Below are 26,312 nucleotides of genomic sequence, written 5' to 3' on the forward strand. Positions count from 1 at the left end.
AAATCATTCAAATAGGTCACTGCTGCAGATGGGGTTGGCAAACTATCTATTGCTTCCTGACACCAGCACTTGTTGAAGCCCTGTTTTGGCTTGCTAAGATAGCAAAGAAAATGTGCATTTCCCCTCCCCTGCCTCTGGGATCATCAAGGGAGAAAACAGGTGCAAGAGGCCATGTACAGTGCAGAAAGACTAGACTTGGACCCAATCTATTATAGCAGTAATCTACTATATAAACTCAACCACTCTCTACATGACCACAGGAGTTGTATGTTCTTTATAAATTGAGAGTAGACACACGCAAATACCTTTCCAGCCATTCTTTTGGTTTTTCCCACTGTGAAACTTCTGTTCGGCAGTTGTAATAGTACTTTTTGCCTGAAGAGCTGATGTGTTCAGACCAATCATCCGCAGAATCATAAGCCTTTAAAATACAAACAGTGTTGGACAAAAGGCTACCCCAGAGTTTTAACATACACATTTAAAACTAAGTGGTGTCCTCACATGCACCCATATCACTGTTTCCTACTTAGACCATCTCTAAATGCCTGTTTCATTTTGGATAGTTTAAAGACACGACCACTATACTCCTATTGCATTCTATAGTAGTTTCTTCTGTTTTATTCTCACCAGCCCCCCCCCAATATAATACTATGCTTATTGAGATACAATAACATGTACTTTGTCTTATAAATAATTAAACTTAGACAAGACAATACGACTTTACCCACAAAGTTCATGGAAATATTTCTTTCTGTATCTACTTCATTTAATCATGTCATATTTTACATTCAAGATATATACCTCAAACCTCTAATGATTATCAATTAGAATAGTTTTACACCATATAACAATTGCAGCTTGTGCATGCAGAGCGTTTATAAAATAAAGCCTGATGTTGGATAATTCATTAAAGCAAATAATGTACAACCCCCTCCCCCCATTTTAGACAAAACGCTATTGAAGTCTGTTTGAATGGGGTGATTGATGCAAGGACAAATACCAATCAAAAATACTCACTGCATCAGAAGTTTTGCTCGGATTATTGCTGGGATTAGAAGAATGTGAATTTGAACTATGAAGAGCACTGTGGTTATGTGAATTTTCTTGTGGAGAGTAACTGGTCCCTAAAAGAAAAAAGAAAGACATTTACCTTGTTTGTTTGCAAAGAAATTAAGCATCTGCACTCTAAGGAGGTGGGAAGGGCACATCATCCACAGCCTGGAGCATGACATAGGTCAAACACAGAAGTATTTCAGGAGACACATACACATATTTTTTCTGTTGCATAAAGGGTAAAGCTCACTTTGTTTTTCCCGTTACAATAACATAGGTTGTCCTTGCACTGTTTTTACTCTCAAATCTCACTCCACTACAAAACATGTAGCTTGTTCATTTGCCTTTTATTTTTCAGTAGGCTGAAAAAATGCTAACATGTCAACTCCAAAATTAAGAAATATTTTCTCCTCAACATTAAGCTAGAAAGTTCAAATGGGTTTATCATTAGCGCTGTGTTACATGCACAAGAACCTTTTTTAAGTTCACTGGAGCAATGCTGTTTTCTTAACCCTTTTGAGACTCCTTGTAACTATTTCTATTTATGCATATAGATTAATTTTCCTGCAGTACAGGTGCCAACATCTAGAATACTAAAAACAGCCTTTCCCAGAGGGCTGCACGCTTCTGGCCTTCTAACAACTGCTTCTTGAGATAACCTAGTTTTCTTCCCTGCCATGATAGCACTCGAACACAAAGGAATAGCTGGGATATGAGAAGGGAGACAGTTTTAAGCACTTTTTACAACCACATTTGTGCCTACGCTCAAGTCACCAATTCAACCTGAACGGTTCTCATTTCCAGTTAAACAATCTCATCCATTTACCCTTTGTGATCTTATTATAAACATCCTGCTCTTTGAAGGAGTAGGAGGCTGTAGTGAAATTCGAAGTACAAACTGTTCAGTTTTTCTATTCTTCCTAATTTGTAAGTGTTCACATAAATCACACCAAACTAAGAAAAATCTTTTATATTCTTTTTGTCTTTTCCTCTACCGAGTATTTAAATACCCAGGAATACTACAATAGGAATTAGCAGCTTCACATACTGTAGAGCAAGCTAAATATGAAGTCAAAGAGCTTTGTAAATAGCAAAAACGAAATCTTATGAGCAACTACAATAAACATCCACCAATAAACAGCCCACCAATACTGGAGTAATAGGTAGGAATGAACGAAGCCATTACGAGAAGTTGTTACAAGTCTTCTGAAAGCCACACACACAGATGATGACCAGGAATATTACCACGTACAGCACAGGAGAGATTATAATACAAATTCTGATTTCTGACTATGCAAGCATTGACTGAATTACTATTTCAAACTTGTGCCCCCACACACAGGTTAGAAAAACAATCACAAAAGAGATACACCACGACTAACACATTTAGTCCTCTACAAAGGATAAAGATGGAGTTGCACATACACGGTACTGGCAACCCAAAGCATCAGTAATTCTAAACCTTTTCCAGCACTATTTTGGCTAACAAATATATGACATTCACTTACATACTGCGGGTAGGGAGAGGAAAAAGGAAGTCTTCTGAAATGTCTCCTAGCTAAAGCAAGACAATTAGGGCTACACCAACACTACCTGGTGTGCTCAGAGCCAGGTGGAATGACATTTATGATGTTGGGGTGTCAATCTTGTCAGAGCCATACTCATGTGCATTGCAAACATCTGAATAACAAAAAATTGAACTTGCATAACATATAAAGTCACCTCGTTCACTGTAAGTTAGAATATTCCAGAATTTAGACTTCAATATGCATTTATAGAAAGACTAATTCCATTAAATGCATGTAAGAACATTATAATTACAAGGCTGTGCTCCACCATCAGCCGTATCAACAGAGGCTTGATCTTTTTCATAGACTGATTACAGAATGAGATAGACGTTTATTATTTTTGTATTAATCATCCTGTTAATAGTCTTTATCTATTTACTGTACCCTTTCCAGACTCTACTGAGATACAGTTACTAAATATCTTCACATATTTCTGTAGGTTGCTTACCACAGACACATTAATTTCTGCTATGAGGTAAAATCATCCCCATTTTCAAAGGAAAAAAAAAAAAAAAAAAGATGGAAATTTATCAGATGGTTTGTCTAAACAAATTGTTGGTATCAGTCCCTTTAATACTTCAGAAAACACGAGTATAGTTTATTTGTGATCCTCTACTATAGATGCAGTTCCATTACGCTATATTCAGCATACTCAATATGTGTTTGGTGAGTTTTAAGTCCTATCGTGGTCTAAATAAACAGCCACACTGAATAATCTAATAAGCGTTTTCCAAACAAGAGTATGAGCCAACAACGTATGTATTAAATCAATACAATCCTTTAATGCCAATTCTATCCCTCCTGTAAACAAATCCCTCAAACTCACTGAAGAGCCCTTCAGCCCCCACTTGGTGTAAGGGCTCAGCAGCATCCCCCCACTTGGCACTGTTCCCTCGAGGGCTTTTTTCCAGCCAGGGCTGAGTCACAAAGCACCTCTGAGCAAGTATCAGAGCGCTGCAGTCACACCCACCTACAGCTGGCCCTGATAATGGCAACGCCTGCTCTGCTCTGCTGCAGTTCCTGCCCAAGGAGCCCCCCAGGCCTCTCAGCCCAGCTGCAGTGCTCCTTGCAGGACCGCCAGGCTGCACGCACTTGGACTTGCCCTAAATCAGTGATCTGAGCTGGCCCCAGCTGCACAAAAACCCGTTGTGGCCTCTCTGCAATGCTGACGGCCTCGGGTTGCCAGGCCAAGCTCCTTGGGCTTTTCGAAAGGCCACTTGTAATTACATACCTGGTGGTGTCTGGGGCAATTACAGAGTGCAATTAGAGGTGCAGCTTTTCCCCACAAACCTCCGTTTAGTTTTCTGGTTAATGCCGCTCTACGTTTGGATCAGGCCCAGAATCTCAAGGGAACGAGCAGGCAGGGAGCTGCCGACACGGTGCTTGCTGTTAGGAAGCTTCCATCTCAGAAGCAGCCGAGGCTCTGAAGAACAAGGGCTTTAGGCACTTCATACGAGGTTAACGGCTTACAGATCAGACGTAAACAGCAAAAACACACATTGCCAAGTTAACCACACGCTAGAACTCTGTGATCTTAGTTCTCTGAGTTCTGACAACCCAGCCCTGCAAGCACTGCCAGCTCAGGTCCCCAGGGAAAGCTGCTCAGGATCTTCAGGAGCTCACCAAGGTAGAAAGGTACTCAAAGAGCGACCCCCCTGTGGAGGTTTGCCTCTAACCAAGAGGGGGAGTTCCCCTCATATGCTGGTTTCACAACACCTAACCCCAAATCCTTTTACACAGCTGTGACTGCTGCAATCAGCTCTGCATTTATTTCCAAGCTGCACGCACAGCAAGCTGCTGACGGGAAGCAGATCACAAGGACGGGATCGCTGAGATTACCCCATGGCCCAGAAACAGGCCTGGTAAGGCTCACTGCCCCTGGAGGTGTTCCCTCATAGCACTTCCTATTATTTCTTCCCAACAGTTGGAACCTCCTAGTTAAAGCTAGCTAGGCTCACACTTTCTTAGAAGGATAAAGAGACTTTTGGTTTTTAAAATACATATTAGCTTATGTTAGGATGTAGCAATTCCAGAACTCCCTATGGAAATGTCCACAGCACCGTCACCGTGACTTTGCTCAGCTCAATCATTTTTTGGGAAGGATTAAGTCTGGGGAGAGCTATTTCTAACTGCAGGTTGCCAAAAATGGCACAGCACTAGGGCTGTACAGAACTGCAGCGGTGCAACGGTGACAGCAAGCCGTCACTAACACTATCGCTCGTTATGAACAGGTCATAGGACAGGTTAAGGTTAAATTATCATAATTATCTTCAAGTCTTTCAAACAACAACAAAAAAAAATCCTCCTCACTCATGCATGAAAATCAGCAGGAAGTACAAAAAGCGTGGTTCTGGGAACCAATTCAAAAAACCGGCTGTGACTTTATGCCTACTACACATTGGAGGTTCTGCCATGCCAAGTCTCACTTTCACTTTTTTTTTTTTTTTTTTTTAAAAGTACTCTCCTGATCCAAACTGCTGAATCAATGACATTTTGATCCACAATGAGGCTTCAGCACTATGATGGACTTGGAAACAGACATAACATAGGGTGAAGAAAATACCTCATCCTGTAGTATAGTCAACTTTTTCAGTAGTTCTTACATTTAAGAAAAGTTGAAATTCTGAGTTAGGTAAGCATTAGATAGTAATAAAGCACCTAATTTCTTTCCCTCCTTCCCATCTTTCATTAACAAGCTGAAACACTTTCCCAAACCTCTACTAGCAACTACAGCATCAATTTGTAACCACCTTAAACCAATTTGCTCACTGCCTGATTAAAAGACTCAAACATACCGCCATGCAGTCAACACTTTCCTCTGGCATCCAGGTGTCGCAGCCTAATTAAAACGACTTCTGTCTCATATCATGCAGTATCAACAAACCTCCAACTGAAACAGCAGTATCAGAACACTGAGACACATTAAAGTTATCTTCAAAAGATAATCTATAATTCACACCAGCAAACGATAGGAAAATGCTGGTTTACATCCTTTCCAAAAAACTAACACTGAGAAATTAGGCAGTAAATACGATCACACACCTCCCCTGATATCCAAGATTTTGGCCAAGCACAAAGAGTAAGTTTATGGTGGTTGCAGCAGTGTACAATTGAACAATACTGTACTGTATGTTAGTTAATTTTACACTAATCTACACACAGAGCACTTATGATCCCTTTTTTGTTGTTGTTAGATATATATACCTTGTCAATATCCTCACTTTTGTCCATAATAAAAAGTCCCAGTGCAGATAATACAAAGTTTACAAATGCCCACCAGCCAGGCAGAGAGCACAAAAAACACCCCCCAGCAATAATCAGTGCTGTAACTCAAAGCCTGTCCTTCCCCTTCACTCCCACCAGCGTCAAAAGGGATTTATGAAGGATTTTAGGATAGTCTTCTGTGCTCAGAAACCAGGCATACAGAAAGAAGCACTGGGCAGCAGAAAAGCAAGGAAGTTTATTCAACTTATTTATACTCCACAGATAGTGTTCTGTGACTCCCCTTTCCATCTCTTGGCTAACACACAATCCAATTTGTTCAACCGGAGACACTGCTAGAATGTGACCCTTCTCAACAGCACGGACATTGTTTGTTAACAGAAAGTTTAACAGCACGATAGTTTATGGTAGTGACACTTTATGGAGATAACTAATTAAGACTTGTTTAAAGAGTTAAAATGATACAGCCTTGGTGTGCTTAAATTAAGACGTCTGAAGTGTATTTCAGCTAACGTTAATTCCATGAAAATGTTTGTGCAGAACACTTTCTACAGTTCTGCATAGGGGAGGGAATAAAATAACTTAATGGGAACACAATACCCAAGTCTCAGCACTAACTGAACAGCTTATCACAGCCATTTTTATTTGCCACATGTAAAAATAAGAAGACAGAACATGATTTTCTTCAGTACTTTTTTATGTGGCCTGCTGTATTGAAATAAAATATGGCTGTCTTCCATAGGCAACTAAAATCATAAAAAATTGCATTTTTCTAGCAGAGCAATGGCCTCAGAGAATATACCGACTGTGCAGTAACATTTTCCAGAAATTCATAACATACTAAGTTGAATGCAGAGTGCTCTGCCAAATAAGAAAACACTAGCCTGATCGCTCTACTACCCGATTAAATACTCATTATGCCCCCAGAAGCAAATGTTTTACACTGTGAGCAAAATAACTTACAGAGCCTCACTTCCTCTCCTGCCCTTCCTCCTCTCATGCCCTGTCCCTTATCTGGAACAGAGAAGCCTGTGCTGTTCTCTAACAGCTGGTTTTCAGGACAATCCTCCCTTTGGAAAGAATTTTTCATCTTTTTCTCCAAGTTAGCATTTGCAGAAGCTTCTGTGGAGATCAGTCCAAGACCTTAGTGTAACAGTCATACACAACATGGAGGGGGACACGTTACTAATAAGGGATGAAAAGGATACTACATGCATATGTTTACTTCAGAAAAACAACATAAAAGTAGGTCTGTCTTTCTAAAATGCTAAGGAACACCTCCAGAAGGAAAAGGCAGGAGCAATAAACCAGTGAAAGCCAAGGACTTGCACTGTTTAACTAATAAAATAGCCAAGGAACTCCAAGATACTACTTATCATTAAAATGAAATATTAGCTTCTATTTTTCTCTTACACATTACAGAACACAAGTTTGCTATCTTCTGTTTACATCTCTATTTTAATTAGGTACGTCCAATTTTATTTCAGAAACTGCAGTTTAATTTTGAGCCAAACAGTACAAACCCCTCTAGAAAGAACAGCAGTTATCTGCCCATCAAAAACAAAAGCAAAGGCAATAATAAAATGGCTCAAATTAAATTCACCCTGAGCTCTCACATATCAATATTGAGGGATTTACTACTCCAGCAGCTAGCAGGCAGGCTGTTTTCCTAGAGCTGCTGCACTTTGGTCTGAATGGACCTAACAGCTCAGGTGCTGTATATCACTATATCACTGGCAGAAGAGATATAAACCTATTTTTGTCCAATCATCCCCTTCTAATCCATTTTCTTCCTTGCTATAGCTACAGCAAAATAATTAAAGATTTTTGGGGCTGTTTTCTTCCTTCCCTTAACCCCCCGCCCATCCCCAGTTAACAGTGAGAAATCATTTTTCAACCTGCACACACTGCTGAAAACTATCAGGTTCAATGAACAAAGTTCACTGAATCTAGTGAGCTGCTGAAACATTTCATGTCCCAAGGCATTCCTTGTAAAAAGGCTAGGGGATGAAAAACGGGTTTCCACTGCACTCCAGAAAAAATACAAACAGGTACCTGAAAGAGTAAGATTCGGAGCACTACTACAACTACAAACAAGTTGGCAGCCAAGCCATCTCACTATTGCTTTTTTTGTTGTTGTTCTCTTCCTATTTTTATCTCTTGAATTACACCTCGGTTCACACGCAGAACAGTTTTATTCAGGTGTTTTACCAAAAATCAGGGAACTCCCTCTCTACCTTGGCATGGAGAACAAGAGGATAAACAAGTGCAGGCTGCCTTCCATGGGTCCTTTCACAACAATTACGAGGCTATCCAGGAATTCATAGTCCAGAGCAAAGAAACAGAAATAAGATGCATGAATAAGCAGGGAAAGAGAGTAGCTGGCAAAGACAAATGTGTATCATTTCCATTTTCCAAAGGTGATTTTTTTACGCACCTTTACATCACTACGCTGAGTACTGCAAACAACAGATCCAAGTCTCCTCCCAAGTAGGTTACACATTTCAAAGATTTTTCTCTTTATCTGAGTTAATATATATGTTAACTCAAGATAAGGAGTTGGTTAGACAACAGAAACTTCAACCAAGCTACACAAAATGACTTTCTACCAACTCAAAAATTCCGAGTGCTTTGCATAAAGGTTTACCTTCTTAAAAAAAAACAAATTAAAAATAAATATATATATATAAATATACCGTATTTCCACAGGTGGTGCTTCCTTGGCTAAGATTGTGATCCCCCTAGATCACAACTGAATTCATCACTGTAATGTAGGTAAGTCTACATAAACACAGGTACATAAATGTAAAACACTTCTAACATAGTATGTGAAGCTACCACAGAAGTCTCCTTCCGCTCACAAATCCCTACCATTTTTTTTTTTTTTTTTTTTTAACAGAAAACACATATTGGCAGCTTTCTTGATATCTCAACGATCAAAATAAAAACAGGCAAAAAAGATTGAAGGTTTTAAAATCACCTGTAAAAATTTACATCGGTATTACTTCATTTCTGAGGATCAGTAAGCAGTATTATTTGAATGAATTTCCTGTTTCTCCTAAAATAAAGCAGCAGACAGTCAGCTTCTTACCAGGAAAAGTTAGAACACCTTAGAAAGACTATATAGATTCTAAAGCAGACCCATTTAGACAAGTCGAAAAGTACACGTCGAGTTTAAAGGAAATTAAGAACTGTAAGTGGACACCAAATTCCTCGTATTTCCATTTGCTATTTCCTCCCCTTGGATTAGGGCAGCTAATAGAGAACATTGCTAGCAACATCCTCAACACTGCTTAGCATGCCTAAAATGCCTGTCCCGGCATACCTAAGCTGCCTAACTCCTATAGGAGTTGGACTCTGTGATCCTTGTGCGTCCCCTTCCAACTCAGGACACTCTACGATTCTATGATCTTACTTGAGATCAATCTGCTTGAAAAAGCAGCTTAAACAATTTTACCCGTGGGAAGTGTGAAAAGGTACTGTGAACTTCAGCAACTCACGGTCATATTCCTGACCCTCTAAAAAAATAGAAAAAAAAACCACAAAGCACCAACCTCCCCACTATATAAAAGACTATAGGTCTTTTTAGTCTTGCACCACTTGCTAACATTATCCCCCCTGCATTAGAGTGGAACATTACCCTAAGAAGTAATTAGATGTAGTTGAGAGTAAAGCAAAACCATGCTTTAGTTCTTGACTATAGCTCAGAAAACACTCATCTCTCTGATACAGAACAAGAAAGTGAGGAAGAGACTTTTTTTGTCCTCAAGCAAATGCTTTTTTGTTATTTCGGGGTTCAATTATGACATGCAAAACAAGAGCGTCAAATTGATAGCCAGAACTCTTACCACAAACTTAAAACGGTGTTATCTCAACTCCAAGTGGATCTGCACAGCGTAAGGGCAATAGGCTGAATTTCCCCCTTCTGAGGCCTTGCCACAAAACCCTAGTGAACAGCCCTGCCACGACAATGCTGTAATACAGCACAAAGAGATAAAGTTTGGTGATAGAAGTCCAACAGCACCTCCACCATGGGCTTCCCTGTGCCAGGCAACGGTATTCATTCAACACCAGCAAGAGAGATCAAAACAGCGAAGAGAGGGAAAGAAAAAAAAAAAACGCATTTAAAGGAAGCTAGTGCACAATTTTTTTTGTATTTAAACCCTCAATACACAAAGGCAAAAATTCTGTTTGATCAATACTGTGTGGAACTAACAACCTTGCCTCAATACCGAGCTCATTGTTATCTTGTTAAAGCTATAAAACACCTTCACTCAGAAAAAAAGATCGAAGATCGTGTAGTGAACTACTGGTGACATTTCCATGCTTAACTTCTTTAAAAAAAATGCACATTCCATGTCACAATTTGCCTAAAGGGAACTTTCTTTAAAGTTTAAGCAACAGTCATTAATGAAAACGTTTCTTAAAAAAAAAAAACAACAGAAGCATTTGTTCACCTTCATTTCTGCTGTTTATCGTGTTGCTAACATTCTGCTCAAAGAAAAAAGCAGAGACAGTTAACTTTTATAAAAATCAGCAAGAATATAGACTTCTTTTATTTTACCTTATCATAAAACTGCATTATCCATCCCCACAGGCGCACACAGATTCTGGTCACATGCCTCTTGCAAGACTTACATTCTTCTTTGTATCAAACTTCAGATGTTAATTTCAGAGATGACCAGACCATTTAAGTGGTCAGAGTACTCTCTTGAGACTAAAAACGCATGAAGAAAGTTGCCTCCAAAGAAGTGCAAGCACACAGAAATAGCAACTACACAGAAATGGATCTCCTTGTGCCATTCAACATAAAATCTAGTTGAATATATACTACAGTAGGTCTTTTTCGTATGCATGCAGTACAGTTACAGAAAAACACTCAATTATAGCAAGGATACACCTAAAGAGATTATTTTTATGTATACACATGCATGTAGATATTACACATACAAATAAAAGCACTGGGCTTCTAACATCATGGATTCCCAGCCAGTGTCAGGCTCAACGTTCAGCATAGCTTAACGAAGGTGCTGTGCAATACAATTCTCCAACATGGAAAGCACACTAGATGACAATTATTCCCTCCTCCAAATTAATAATTCTTAAAAATATATAGAAAAATTCAACTGATCTTTCCTGGAATTTCCTTACTAGAAGAAATCCCAGGAAATCCTTACTCTCCACAAAAGCTGAAGTTTACACACTGAAAATACATTTTACGATTCCCTGGTTGCTGAAGTGTCTCATTTATTTCCCTAGCTAAGTAAACACTCTCAAATGAGTGGAGAGAGATTGCAATCATTAGCACAGACAGCGTTTTGCCAGTAAGAAAGGTGAACTTGACATCACTTGAGTTGGAAAATGATCGTATTATTCCCCATATTACATCAGGTAAATATAGTATTCTTTCAGAAGAAGTGAGAAGATTTGAAAATTAAGTCTGCGTTAACCTGTCAGCTGCAGGTGTCTGAATAAGCAAAGCACTTAAGCAGGAGGTGCGTGAATGCCCGCTGATGTCAAGGGTGACAGCTGACATGAAATCACCATCAGCCAGAAGAATGTAATTACATGAAATTACCTCATTTGTTCCTCCTGTGTTTAAGTGCATTACCTAATTTGTATAGAGGAACCTACACATAAACGTGCGTTACATGGCAAAGAGCAAAGCCAGGACCCTGAACTTCAGACGAACAAACCCGCAGCTCCTTGAAGAATTAGTGGATGGGATCCCCTAGGAAACTGTCCTTAGGGACAGAATCAGAGCCTGCAAATCTTTAAGGACGCTTTTCTTACAGCACAACATCTCTTCATCCCCCTGTGTAAGAAATCAAGAAGGCAAGGCAGGAAAACAGCACGGCTAAGCAAGGACCTACACGTCAAACTGAGGTGCAAGAAGGAAATGCACAGGTAGGGGAAGCAGGGACGTGACCTGGGAAGAGTACAGGGATGCCATCCAGATGTGTAGGGACGGGACCAGGAAAGCCAAAGCAGAGGTGGAACTGAACTTGGCAAGGGCTGCAAAGAGTAATAAGAAAGGATTCTAGAGGTCCGCTGCTCAGGAAAGGAAGGCCAAGGAGAGCATTCCTCCTCCAATAAATGAGAAGGGAGAAATGCTAACAACAGACACTGGGAGGGCTGAGGAACTCAACAACTTCAGAAGAAATGGATTTGAATGGTAGAATATTCAGTGAATAAGGAATTGGCTCGTTGGCCACAGCCAGAGAGCTGGGGCTGTTCAGGCTGGAGAAAAGAAGGCTCCAGGGAGACCTCATCACAGCCTTTCAGTACTTAAAGAGGGCTACTAGGAAAGAGAGAGAGCAACTTTTTACGTGGGCAGACAGTGACAGGACAAAAGGGAATGGTTTTAAACTAAAAGAGGGGAGATTTAGATTAGAGGTTAGGAGGAAATTCTCTACTCAGAAGGTGGTGAGGCCCTGGCCCAGGCTGCCCCATCCCTGGAGGTGTTCAAGGCCAGGCTGGATGGGGCTTTGGGCAATAATTATTTGCCTTGACTTAAAAAAACAAAACACAAGACGTTTTTGCCCCTACATTCTCAGGTGAACAGGTATGTTTGAAACGCAACAGTAGGGCAGATCATAGATTTCCTTCCCTGTTTTTGTTACCGATAGGTATGAATAATTTACAGCTCAGCTACTCTGACAAGCTCAGTAACAAACGCACCCAGAGAAGTGTTGAAGAAGACTGTCGCTTTTGGAGGACATAAAACAGCAGGATATTTAAGAAATACAGGAAACCAAGGGAAAGCAACTAATCTGTGTAACTGGGACAGAGCTGTAAATACTGCTGCTTAAAAATGTTTCAGAAGACTGCCATGCCCTATATTTTCTGAAACAGATCAGATTTCTACAGTAATATTCTCTTCCACAGAAACAAGTTTTAAGAAAAAAACATCTTTCCAGGGATAATGAAACTTACTTCTAGTAACAGATGTAACAGGTTTGAAAAAGCAGTGCGTGGGGGAGATTTTTTTTTTTTATTGGAAGGCTTAACTAGGTTGATTTTTTTTTTTGTGGTGGTAAAGCTCCAAAAAAGGCAATTTAACATATTTACTTAGTTTGAAACCAGTAAAATCTAATGCTAACATACCTATTACTATGGTTCTTTTTTCAAATTACGATTTTTTTCCTTTAACAAAAAGGCTGATCCTCAGAATCCTGCAATAAGCCGATGTAAGATAACTAGTGGCAAGAGCAGAATCACTGAAACCTCAAATCCTTTGGTACAGTTACAGGAAAAAATGTAAAGCTCTCACATCACTAAAAACAGACCAGAAATGGTTTATATTTTTTCTTTAAGATTTTTTTTTTTTTTAATTTCCACGTATTTATCATCTCACTGCCTTTTGCTTAGGCCAAAATTAGTCAGCATGTTCACAGCTTCCCTTCTCACAAGCTTTTCTGCGGTCGGCAGCTTCTCTGACAGAACAACTGCACGGGGTAATGACAGCACCAGTTCTGAGTGCACAGCTCTTCACGAGAAAACATCAAATTAAAGATGTTACTTTACCCCAGTAATGGCCAAACTTTTTGGCTTTAAAATAAAAGCAAATTGCTCATACTGGGGATTTAAATGCACATACGAACACATCCCAGATAAACACACCTCCTTCCTCCTAATTTATCAAAATGATTCCATGTCGTTGCCTGTTCAGGATCCACCACATAGGCACTTCTATTAACTCAACTCTACACACATGGAGAGAGATGAATCTGTATTCTTCCACTCCTAAACATGGCAGCATTTTGGGTTTTAGTCACCTGCCCATGAGGAGGCACAGAAGAGCTATTTTTATTTACACTTCAGGTAGCTCTCCCAACTCTCTGAAGTTAGGAAAACATTAAGAAGGAATTTCACTTTATCACATGAATTGGACTCACAAGAACACCTACACAGATTGTACTGCAAGAACTTCCTGAGCCGCAAAACACATGTGCCTCAGATCAAAATACTGTCACTTTGTACTGCTGTATAACACACTTTTTTTGCATGTTTTTAAAGAAATATCACAAATAGCTTCAAAAAAGAGGAAAATGTAATTTTACAGAAGATTTCTTTAATTTTTTTTTCTTCAATAAGAAGCTTTACTATCTTAAGCACAGGCTTTTATTATTTTAAATGTTCGTGAAATTACTGTACAAAATGATGTGTCAGCAGTTTCCATTCAATATTGCCTTATTTAATACTTAAATAAAACGGATTTGATCTTAATGTAAACAGAAGTAACCTAGTTGATCCTGCTTCTCGTCTCATCCTGTAGCTATCTCAGTCTCTACACCCAGATCCGTTTCTCACATTCAGTCAAAGCTGAAGTTGAGGAAGGGAATCAGAAACATAGATAGCAAGGAGCCACATGTCACTATCAAGCTGTCACCCTCCTATGTCCAACTACTTTGCCTGCTTCCTTTAGAGTCACAATGAATTACAAGAAAAGTATCCAAATAGATAAGCCAGCATATCTGGCATGGAGAGGAGAAAAACTGACAGCAATTTCATTTGGATAATTGATCATGTATCTTGACTTCATCGTCTTATACATAAGAAAAGGAAATTTCATTTAAAGCAAAGATTTCACAAGTTCTTATGAGTTACAAGTTCTTTCAGTTTATACCTCCTCAAGGAATTCTGCAAGACACACTAATCCTTTCTATTGAGTGAAAACATCTGTATCACAATTCAGAAAAAAAAAAGATTCTACATTTTAATTTTCAGTATACTTAAACCAAAATTAACTGGAACGAACAAGAAAATGAGATTGGAAACATCAGGAAAAAAAACAACAGTTTGATAAACCTAAAACCAGCTTGAAGGATTATTTAAGTCAAATTATTCCCTAAATTCACATTATTCCACAAAAACATGATCTACAATTGACAAGTTTAATGAATACAACGCTTCTCTAATCAAAACAGAAATCTTTACCTACAGAGCGTATCAATTACTCTCTTTCAAATCAGTGAATTTAATTTTGAAATAATGTATATGTATGCTGGGGGGAGGGGAAGTAGAAGGGCCTTATAAATAATTCTGTAAAAAGCCACCCAGGCAAGCATGTCAACCTTTCTGTAACAAGTCCTGGCAAAGAAAACAAGAAACTCAAGAACTTTACATTTGTTTTGGCATATGCAAATTCTGCAAACCTGAAACACTAAAGCAATTTCATGATACTCAGATACTGTCCAAATAGATGAAGCTCTGTAGTTACGGCCAACTCATACTAAAAGCCAATCTGGCAAATATAACAACCAGTCAAGCAAATCAAAGCATATATGCTGCCAGTAGATCTGTCATAGTTTCACTTGACCTCAAAACAGCACTCAGAAGAACATACTCTCAATGACCAAAAATCCTACAGTTCAATACGAACTATGTTCACAGGTTTGTAACTCTTGGACTTGATGATCTTAAGAGGTCTTTTCCAACCTATATGACTCTGTGATTCTATTCTGTGATAACCTCCATGTGCCATGAGCTAAGTTCAACCACTAAGGAAAAAAAAAAAGTTATCACAGGAGTCTTACTTACAAAGTTAACTCACAATTTCTAATCTGTTCCATTTTGAAGAGGCCACTAATCTAGATCATTTGAATAACAAATATTCACGTTATTGTTTTATCTGCCAGTGGATCTCTGAACAGCTAGTTCAACTTTCTGCACTGAAGATGCCTCTGAGAACTGTCTTTAAGTAATTCTGTTTGAAAACATCTAGCTCTGCAGAAGTTGTCACACTAAGCTTCCCCAATTGTTACTGACAACAGCAAAAATTGTGCCTAATTTCTATTTTCTGAATACTTCAGTTAAGCTAACTGGATCTTGCTGCACCTTTGTTTGCTGAAGAACTCATTACAGTTCTTTAATATGAATGAATATTAAAGTATGCCATTTCTTTTCACTGTAGTTATTAACTGAATTAAACCCTTAATGCTTCCATTGCAACTAAACCAAGAGTTCATCAAGTCTCTTCTAAGGCCCAAGTATCAGTTACAGCCTCTTTTTTTTTTGGCCTCTTCTCTGAAAATCTCCGTGTTTGCATCCTTCCTAAACTGTGAAAATCAAAGCAGAGACTGTATTCCAATAGCTGTCCCATTAGCTTTAAGAGGTAACCTCTCTCAGGTCCTACTTGATATCCTCTGATTATAAAGCCTTTCTGGCTAACACTGCACTCAGTATTTATGCTCTTAATTGCGTCAGGAGTTTCACATCTGTTTTAAAAGTCATCGCTATCTGCAGTCATCTTCCTTCTCTTAATACTTCCACTCCTTCCTGTAACATTTCACACAGCAGACCACTTTTTACCTGCAGAGAAGTTAGCATTTGCACTCTTACATAGCTTTACCAGCTCTGTACAATTACAAGTTTTTATTATTTGTCATTCAGTGACAAATTATTGACAAATTGTGAAGAATCCTAAGATTTCTTCCTCACAGAAGAATCTAGTTCATTTTTGAGCACCTTGCCTTTGCTACTTGGATCAATACTGCATTACATGCCTTTTTTGAGTGATGACAAAAGCAGGAAATTATTTTATCGTATCACTGTTGTAGAAACAAAATTGGGTGTGTCTTAAAAGCAAAACAGAAAAATTACAGCATCAAACTTTGACATACTACTCCCTTTCAACGCTTCTCGTTGTAACAGGCACAGCAAGAAGCAAATTATTCCAAAGTAGCATGGGGTCTAATCAAGAAAGGCATTTAGGTATCTTGTTTTCCATTCCCTTCAAACACACCGTAACGCTGCTGCATACATAGAGTCACAAGTCAAGGCCACAAACATTTAGCAGAGTTCTCATAAAGAGAAAGTGAATAATGAGGTGTCTTGTCAGTCATCCACTCAAAAATGCATCTCCCTTTCCAATAACTTGGAAGTCAGAATGTCCAACTGAATGTTATTTTTGAGTAGTGCTCCAAGTAGTGCTCCTTTTCATCAGTTTCTAGTCAGAACCAAGTATAATTTGTCTTAAAACATGCATCTCGACCTCACAAGCTTGAAAGTACTGAGAAGAATCAAGTGCTGTCCAAGAGAAAAAGGCTGGATACACAAGCATCTCCTTCTTTCAGACCTATTAACCTGCGGCAAGATGATGGGAGTCTGCCAGTATGCATCCACCAAACTCTGATTTGCAGAATATTCTCCTCCCTCAACAGAATTTCTCACGAGACACTCGTATTTCTCCGAGCTATGCGGGACAACTCCAGGCTGTTTTGCTGATAGCCAAATTTTCTGAAGAGCTGAACTGAAAATCAACATTCAAGGGTTTTATTTTTGTTTTCATTGAAGGCCTGAGAAAAACTATCTGCAGCAGGAAAATATTTGAAGTGAATGTCAGGGTCAAGAGATGTATTTGGAATAATTTAAAACGCTGTTAAAATTTACAGGATCAACTATTTTTTACAAGCTCACACCTCAGAAATTGACAAAATTTTGTCCCTTATATATTACCATAAATTTGTCAATCACTACAGATGAATGAATTTTAAAGTATTGTTCCACAAAGCAACACTTGGACAAAGATTTAAATAAAATTGGTAAGTGGCATGTGGTAAAATTCTAATATTCTTCCCTGTCCATAAAACTGCAGACAGAAATACAACGTTCAGCGAAAATCTGTTAAGCCACAATTATTATTGGTTAGTATTTTTAGTAGCACCAAAGGAATACAGGTTTATTCCAAAAACCCCTGCATCATTAGGCTAGTCTTTCCAAGGGAAAAAAAAAACAAAAAACACCACTTCACTAAAAGAAAAAAAAATGAAACTTGTGCAAAACAAATAAGGAGAATAAGCCCGGTAGTAGATAAACAGTGCTCTTTTATGAACGCTGTCTAATATAATATTGGGATAAAGGAACAGCTAGTGAGGTAGTGAACTTAAGCACTTTTTCTAGGGTAGTTTTATTGTGAAAAGCTAAGAAATCTTTTCAAGTCCTTGAAGAACAGAAACAGAACCATCAAATGCTGAAGTTACAGCAGAAACACCTGCGGTGAAATACAACGATGTTCTGGGACCCTTCAGAATTCAAGAGAACACACTAACAGGAGATCAGTCTTGCTCAACATGTATAAATGCTTCTCTCTTCAGATGTTAAAGTCCAGAAATTCATTTTTGCTTTACAACCATGTATTGGCAATGCAAGGGCCTAACAGCATCACTGTCAAGAACTGTTTTTCAATGCCAGAACGTTTTTTTTTGGCCTTACTGAAGAACTTACGTAAAGAACAATTCCTCTGTACACCCAGAGTAAAGATATTCCTAGGAAGTGCCTGTATGAAGCTTAAACGTAATTCACACTGCAAGTTTGGTGCCATTAAACTACTGTTTTCCACCAGAAAGTTATTACAGCGCGTTGAACTAGAAGACACCTTGCAGAGGGCAAACGACACTGCAATGAAAAGCACCTCTTCTCTCAGCCAAACCAGACAGGCCTTTCCCTGCAAGTTCTGCATAATTTAATGATACTTGGCTTACTGATAGTCTGTATGGATTAGCTAAAAGAGCATGAAAAACGAACATAAATTGTGAATAAACACTATTTCCTCTCACAGAAAACACTGTCACAACCAGCAGTTCAGGAACTAACTTTAAGCAGGGGCCATTGCACAGTACAAAGCGATTCCAGAAAAAAAAAAATTAAAGAAAAAACAAACATAATTTGTAAATTGCTATCTTTACTACTGCCTGGCAGCAGGCAACTCATCAGAAACTACCAGTTTTCGTTGCTGCTTCTCATTTTCAGAAAAGCAAGCCAAAAGTACAAGTTCAAAAGCCCAGGCAACAGTTTGCAGAAGTGGAATATATAGGCTAAGGCTAGGAGCATACCTTCAGAAAGCAGGACCGTAAGTAAACTCAACACAAAGGAACACTTTTTATGCATCAATGATACATATTAAAAACTAAAAGCAATTTGTCATTGACATTTTGCACTTCAAAACTAAAGGAAGTGCATACAGAAGTTATATCACTCACTGTGACTCCATTATCACACTTTCCATTTTTCTATTAGAGATTCTCACAGAAGAAGGAAAAAAAAAAAAAAAACAAAACCCAGCAAATCCAGCAAAAAATACAGAAAAAAAATCAGAAATGTTGCCAAACATACAGAGTGAAGTTATCCTCTATCTACAATTTCCAAGTTTTGAAACAAACTCTTAAAATTAAGTGCAACCAATTGAAGGTACTAATATTAGTGAAAGAAGAAAGCAAGCTTTTATCCAAAACTAGAAAGCCACAGAAATCGACTTTTTCTGTCCTTTGTGTGTGTGCATTTGTCTATAATTCAGAGAAAAGCTGAAGTACTAACGGGTTCTGGAAACAAATATTTTAATTAAAAATAATAATAATAAAAGGGAAAAAAATCCCACCTCCATCAGAGCCATCCAAACTACTAGCAGTAAGTAGCAGAGTTTCTTTTTATTTTGTTATTTATTTTAAAAAACACTTTTATGTTGGGGTGGGATGCAGCTTTCAAAGCATGTTTCAGGGATGATCCATGCTCATTTGGATCACAGACTTCTCTCATCCCAGCTATCTCACGGTTACTGTGAGAGAACTGTTTTCATAGTAATGAATAATAACTTCAACAGCAGTTAACAGTGACTCAACCCTCCACTATGATTCACTCTTCTCAGACTTCCCTCTTTCCAGCAGTCCTGTAATTTCCTCTCTGCAGCAAGTGCTGCACAGGTAGCACTTGACTCTTGCACCTGCCCTAATGCCCTGTTCATTTCTGACTGGTGGTCAACGATCGTGCTAATTTATCCATTTATTTATTATTTATAGTTTATTTTTCAAATGCCAGCTTCTTGTCCTCCTCTCCTGTGAGCGTTGCTCACACAGGAAAGGAAAGCTGAGCTTCCTGCTTCCAGCTGTTCCGTGTTCCTTTTGCAACGAGCATTCTGAACTCCTTCAGGAACCACTGGAAACAAAGCACGAAAACAATTCATGACAGAAGCTCCCAGCAGCAATTCCATAAAACTAGGGACTCATAAAATATCCCATTCAGGCCCTGCTAGCTGTAGCATTTTGAATGTTAGAACTGTATCACAGAGCAGAGGGAGTTGTTACTGAGAGTGCTCTTGACAATTAAAAAAAGCATGCAAAAGAAATATTCACTAAAGTTCAGTGGTATTTTGGAACTTCAGTATCACTAGTTACAATGAAATTTTATGAAAATAGCATACACAGCATACAATCCAGCTAAAAAAAATCATGCTGTGCATACTAATGTTCTCCATTGATGTTAAACAATTTATTATGATCATAACATGAAGTAAACATACATTTCCAACGTCTCAAATATAAACGCAACAAAATACTCAGCATTTTCTTCACTATAATAAACAACTGAGTATATTTGGTTAAACTGCACTCTTTTTTTTCCCCCCCCCCAAGAAGTTTTGCTAAGTATCTTTTCTATCATTAGTTGGTCTTTCTGGCACATGTATTTCAGTAGGAAGAAACTTCAGAAGGAAAACAAAACAAAACAACAACGTGAAAGCCACATCTTGCAATTCTTACTCCTAAATAATGTGTATACACACACACATACACACACCCTTCCCCCTCACAGCATTCCCAAAGCTACCCTACACATCTGACCTCTTTGCTTTCTTTCCTGTACTTTTACACCGATATTATCACTTCCTTTATAGCTTTGAAAAGGCCTACAAGGATCATCCACCATCCTTGGGCACGGGAATGCTAAAATCTTTGTATTTCCCTTTTCTTTTTAATGGAAACACTCTTCCCCTTCTGCAAGGCCCTTCATACTTCTATTCCCTGTAAACAATGCCAGCTGTAATTCCCTATTTGTTACTGTTAAGGAACTTCACACTTGAATTGGTCTCACAGGACTCCTAATCTCTTCAAACTCCGCACTTGCCTATAGCAGCTGACCTAGAAATAAGAGATACAGAGAAGGGGGGAGCTGTTCATTATGTTTCAAACCCCTGCACACAGGGACAATATCCCCATGCACGGGGACCTGAAGGCAAGACCAAAGTTAATCCAGCACTTTTACATGCTAGACTTACCAGTTCTCTTTGGAAAGCAGGGATGTGACAAAAACTTGCAAGTTTTAGGATTAGTACAAGGTACACTTCGAAGTCCCTCTCCAGAGAACCTCCCGTCTCTGTACGTAGTCTCTTTCCACAGAAACCATGCTGTAAGCAACTCTGAAAAATGCTTTGTTTGCACTGTATCAGTATGGAGGGCCTACCCCAACCCAAGTTTTAAAGCCTTAATTGTAAGCGGCGAAATTTCTCACCATGGATACAGTTCTACGAACACAAAAGATGCTGCTACAAATACTACAAAAATAAGGGATGATGACAAATACCTTTACACAGGTACCAAAGCTGTTTGCAGTGGGAGGTTCTACCATTTCTGAGGTATTCATTTGAAATCAATTTAATTATAGCTCTTACATTTTATATGCGTCCACTCAAATCTTTAAATTACACTTAGCCAGTTCTGTATTTACCACAAAAAAGTGAACCAGTCATGACTAAATGAGTCTGAAATACCAATCAGCATGCTGTACTGGTGTATCTTTTTTATCACTTCACAGCAAAACTTAGTAAGGGTTATACAGGAATGACTTCTCAAAGATTAACTTGAAAGGGAGCAGGTTCGGTTAATTCAGCTTTCTGTTCAGCAGTAACACTCCACATTTTTGTTTTGTTTTCTAAGGGATGAGAGAAAAACAGATGGTTTGTTTGGGGCTTTAATGCAGTTTGGGGAAATAAATACTGGAGATTTTTCATTGTGATTTGTTTTGGTAAGTTCAGCTAAATAACAGGAAGGCAATAATATCTTTTTAGTAGTTACGAATCAAGCACCTCATTTTAAAGTAACGCAGGGCAACTACAAGAAGAACACAACCAAACCTATTTTACACTGATGATGTAAGAAAGTCACACTAGCACTTCGAAGAAAATTTTTAGCTTTTTAAAAATTTGTTACCTGCTCATTTAAACAAAGACAGACTTTTCCTTTTTCTCCCTTGTACGTCTGCACCTGCAAAACTGTGTGAATATTACAACAACAAACAGTACCTCAGTGCAATTCAGCAGACAGAGGGCATGGTAAATTATTGGATGATGTCTTTTGGATATTAGCAACGTGCAAACGTCCACATTTACCTACATTCTAACACCTACCTTCAATTCATACTGACAGAAAGATTCAATAAATCACAGTGGGACAGAAAAAAAGAACCAACAAGTGCAAACCTGTATGTAGTTACTCTGGAAGACAAAGTTAACATCCTCCTGCCCATACCTGCTCAACTTTGGTTTACTATATACAACGCGTTGTGCTTAACACAACTTTGGTTGTTTTGATTATGTTCTGAAACCCTTAAACTGGCACCAAACTAACCTTATTAACAGCACACACACACACAAATCACTTAGCCGTTCCATTACAGATGCTTATGTTTCAGAATTACTAACTTCCCTCAAACTGTTTAAGACTACTTCCTTCTCCTAGTCTACTAACATACAATGTAGACAGAAGCACTTTCAGATCAGAATACAGAATTTTTTTTAATTGTGTTTGCAGCCTTAGTAAGGAGAAGGGGCAGTAAGTTTCTAAGTGTTCCTTACACTTACAGAACTACAAATATTTCATTTTCCTCCATCATTACTGTGAACACCCACACATCAGGTCATTTACCAGCTATTCAATCCAGCCAGACTCAGTGAGAACTTCAGAATATCTTTCCTATCCTTAAAAACAGTTTCAGTACTCAAATAAGCAAATGTGCTCCCCATATAGAGCCTCATCCTCCAGATGTTTTCATATATGCGTAACTCCACTAAACGTAGCTGCACTGAAACAAAAAAATTACTGATTGTAGCAAAACTCAGCAGAATTACAGGAGTATGTAGGACGAATATCTTCAGACAGGTGAACAGGAAAGAGAAGGCCGATTTGTGTCTTGGAAAGTAGCACAGAACAGCAGCCTACCAGTTTTACACATGCATTTGATTGTGAGATTCCTACGCCTTCAAGTATGATCAAATATAATGAAAACCAGCGTACTAACAGAAGATGTATGTTTTTGTAATTCTTCTACAGAACCGTATCACATTATCAATGGTCTACAGAGCCTCCGTATTAATCCAAAAAAGGAGAAAAATTAGGAAGTATAAGAACACTTGGATACCATAAATATCCTTGTGGTAGTGAACTAGTATATTCTAAACGGGACTTCCAGACATTTTACTTAAACTATTACAAGTAACAATCCTGCAGCATAAATATATCCGTACATCACAGATTGTTAACTTTATATGGAACTTTGAATCAATGCTTCTTTGTTCCAAGTTCTCTACTGGAATACTTTATATTTGTTCTTCATATCAAGTTAGAATACTTACAAAACTGGGAACAGGCTTCCAAATTCAGTCAGTAAGCACAATTTTCTAAACTATAGCTGTTACATCTTTTATTAAAAGGAAAATCCTATTCTTTCCTGTTTCTAGGAGGCAGGGATAGAAAATAGTATCAGTTAAGAAATATCTGTGCATGTTACTACTATCTATCATGCCCTGTAAAAAGACAGGTGAGCTGACTGACTCTAAGCTTCTGCCAAGAGGGATTCTAAGAACTATCTTTATCATTCTAAGATTGTTAAGAATTCTACACAGCATCTAAATATGAAGCTTTTCTTCCTTTTTATGTAGTTATGTGTTTCAGAGGATAAACGCCATACTAGAGCGTTACAATACACAAAATTATGTTAAAACAGCAATGTTATAGTCTCTAAGACAGCAACGCTAGTGAAAAATAATCTAGAATACCATTTCACATTATTGAATGTTGCTCCATGTCTAAAATAAGTCAGACTTGCTAATTTAAAAAAGGAAAAGTTTATATAAGCTTTATGATCCAAACAGAAACTCCTACACCTGTAAAAATAAGAAAATCAATAGGTATTATACTGCCAAAATGACTGCTTCCAAAGAAACATGCATTTTGGTTTCTCTGTAGTTTTCCAAGCATCAAGGCATACCATTTACTGCAATGTTCCCTTCACCTGAGTGGTAACTGCTCAATTTTGATACTTATGAGGATTAGTAATTGCTTAAATAAAGGTTAAAGATAACTCACCACCATCCCTCTCTCTAACTCTGTGAGTATGCACACTTTTTGCTTTACTGTGCCCTGTGTTGTCACCGTATTTGTTTTCAGGGCTATCAGAGCGCCGCAACATTTTATTTGGTGGTGAAGGATCTGTGGTGTCTCGCATCTTGTCATGACGGTGATCACCACCACCGGGGTGACTCTTGGATGAGTACTTAAGAGCCTGTAACAGAAGATGGCAAGAGAGCAGGCATTGACATTAGACAGAAAGTCACAGAAAAAAATTAACATCAGATCTAAATTTTAGACCTCTTTCCAAAATACTTTTAAAGGTAATTAATTTTTCATTTCCCATTTATTAATCAACATTAGCCTTTCTAATTTTAATTACCTACATTAAAGCAACAAGTTCTGTAATTAGAACTCAAACCATTTGCTCCCACCATGATCCAAAGTTAACAACTGCTGTTAGTTTGGACCTAATTTCTTTATCTTTCCAGTGATGGACTGCATACTTTCAGCAGTACATAGGCTGCAGTACTTCTGACACTTCTGGGAGAAGCACAAGTTCTGCTGATATTAAGAGAATAAACAGAAAGTTGCATTGAATCAGTGTAAACTTTGAATATGTCCTCCAGACTGTAATCGAGGGTGCTCAGTTTCACCTCTACCTTTAACTTTTGTGAGGTAGATTTCAGTACTAGCAACCTGGTAACAGATGTAATAAAAATCTAGAGTTTGGGGAGCGTGTAACTTGACAATTTGGGGAACATGTAACTTGACGAATTAACTTTAAAACGTTTACCAAAAATGACATGTTCTGCTTCTCTCTGACGTGCTTCATTTTGCAGCTTGAGCTTCTGAGGGGCAAGTGTTTACATTTACATGAACTGTCACTGACAGCTGCCCTGGACTGTCAGATTGCTCTTCACGGTGGCACAAATACCCAGAAATGTAATAAAACACTTCCATTATGTGCCCTAAGGAGAGGGATATCACCACACGCAGCATTCCCCACATTCACACCCTGAGAACCGATTTTTTTTTTCCCCATAGCCAAGGCAGAGGAATACAGCACCTGCCTGACGGAAATCCAGGTTATTGCCAGCAGCTCAAGGCTCTGATGTTCGGCGAAGGAGCCCAGCAGCTGGCAACCGTCGAAATTAACCCTCACACACCCCCCCCCTTCAAGTTACTCAGGGTCTCCAATCGAGCCCTGCTCAGGTTTCAACCCACAGCCGCAGTTTTGGGGCGAAGAAAGGGCTAAAGAAGAGGGGGGCGGGGGGGTGGAACAAGCCTCCTTTTGTTTTTGGGAGGCCCCCACTCACCTCCCCCCGGGGGCTCCGCTCCTCCGCCGCCGACCCCGAGCCGCTCTCCCGCCCCTCCCCGCCTCTAGGCCCGAGCCCGGCCCGGCCCGCACTAGGCCTCTCCTCCTCGGCCCGGCCCCGGCGGCCTCGCAGCAGCTCCGCAGCCCCGTCCCCTCCTCGGGCAGCCTCCCCCCGGCCCCTCACCACCCCCTCAGGCCTCCGGGCCCCCCTCCGGGCTGCCGTGGGGCGGCGCGGCCTGCGGCGGCGGCCGAAGCCTGGGCTGGAGTAGCTCCCCCCCCCCCCCCTTCCCCTCCTTCCCCTCCCCTGCTCCTCCTCCCGGGCCTAGCGGCCGGCGCTGCAGGTACCTGGTAGGGCTGCGAGTCCCCCCTGCGGTCGTGACAGCTGGAGAGAGAAACGGAGAGAGAAAAGAGAGAGAAAACAGAGAGGCGTTAGGAGGAGGCGGCCCCGGGGCAAAGGGGGGGGGGGGTGGGGGGGGGCCCACAACATGGCGGAGGGGCCGGGGGCCTGAGGAGGAGGAGGAGGAGGAGGAAGGGATTTACCCATCACTGAGTCTCTGCTGTTTCCTCGCATACATTACCATCAATGCCCGGCCTGTGTGCGTGAGTGTGAGGGCACCAGCAGGCGACGGCCGCGGCCGGGCCACGGGCGCCGAGGGGGGAGGAGGAGGAGGGGGAGGCAGCGCTCCGCCTCACCGGGGGCAGGCAGGCAGAGCACGGCGGGGGGGGGGGGAGCGGCTGGGCTGGGCTGCGAGCAGCGCTCACGGGCCCATCTCCTCCTCCTCCTCCTCCTCCAGACGCCGGCAGCTCGGCCCCGTGCCCGCTCAGACGCCCCCGGAGCGCCGAGGCCGCCGCTGTGGGAGCCGCCGCGGCCGCCTCCTCCCCCCGCTGCGCCGCCCGCCGCCGCCGCCGCCGCTCCTCCAACTACATCCGGGAAACGCGGGCGCCGCCGCGCTCGGGCAACGTCGGCTCTTTTCGGCTCTTTCCGCCGCGCGCCGTCCCCGCTGTCCCCTTTGCTCTCGGGCGACTCTGCCTTCG

At 40.1% G+C, this 26,312-nt stretch overlaps 1 protein-coding gene across 5 annotated transcripts in view; it reads right to left on the minus strand.

The window, feature by feature from the left end:
• WAC (WW domain containing adaptor with coiled-coil) overlaps positions 1 to 25,996 on the minus strand; it is a 59,091-nt gene extending 33,095 nt beyond the window's left edge. For 4 of the 5 annotated variants that reach the window (XM_084507375.1, XM_084507374.1, XM_084507373.1 and 1 more), the window contains exons 1-5: positions 25,818 to 25,952; positions 25,623 to 25,659; positions 23,978 to 24,173; positions 1,018 to 1,124; positions 306 to 421 (exon numbers count right to left, since the gene is read on the minus strand). In XM_084507375.1, the coding sequence (XP_084363501.1) occupies positions 306 to 421; positions 1,018 to 1,124; positions 23,978 to 24,173; positions 25,623 to 25,659; positions 25,818 to 25,858 (497 nt within the window). In that variant the 5' untranslated portion in view covers positions 25,859 to 25,952. Of the gene's footprint in view, positions 1 to 305; positions 422 to 1,017; positions 1,125 to 23,977; positions 24,174 to 25,622; positions 25,660 to 25,817 lie in introns of all 5 variants that reach the window. The other variant, XM_084507376.1, reaches the window with a different exon arrangement.
• Between the last annotated feature and the right edge of the window lie 316 nt (positions 25,997 to 26,312).

Source organism: Aythya ferina (genome assembly GCF_964211825.1).
Source record: "Aythya ferina genome assembly, chromosome: 2".
In the NCBI taxonomy this organism is placed as follows: Eukaryota; Metazoa; Chordata; class Aves; order Anseriformes; family Anatidae; genus Aythya; species Aythya ferina.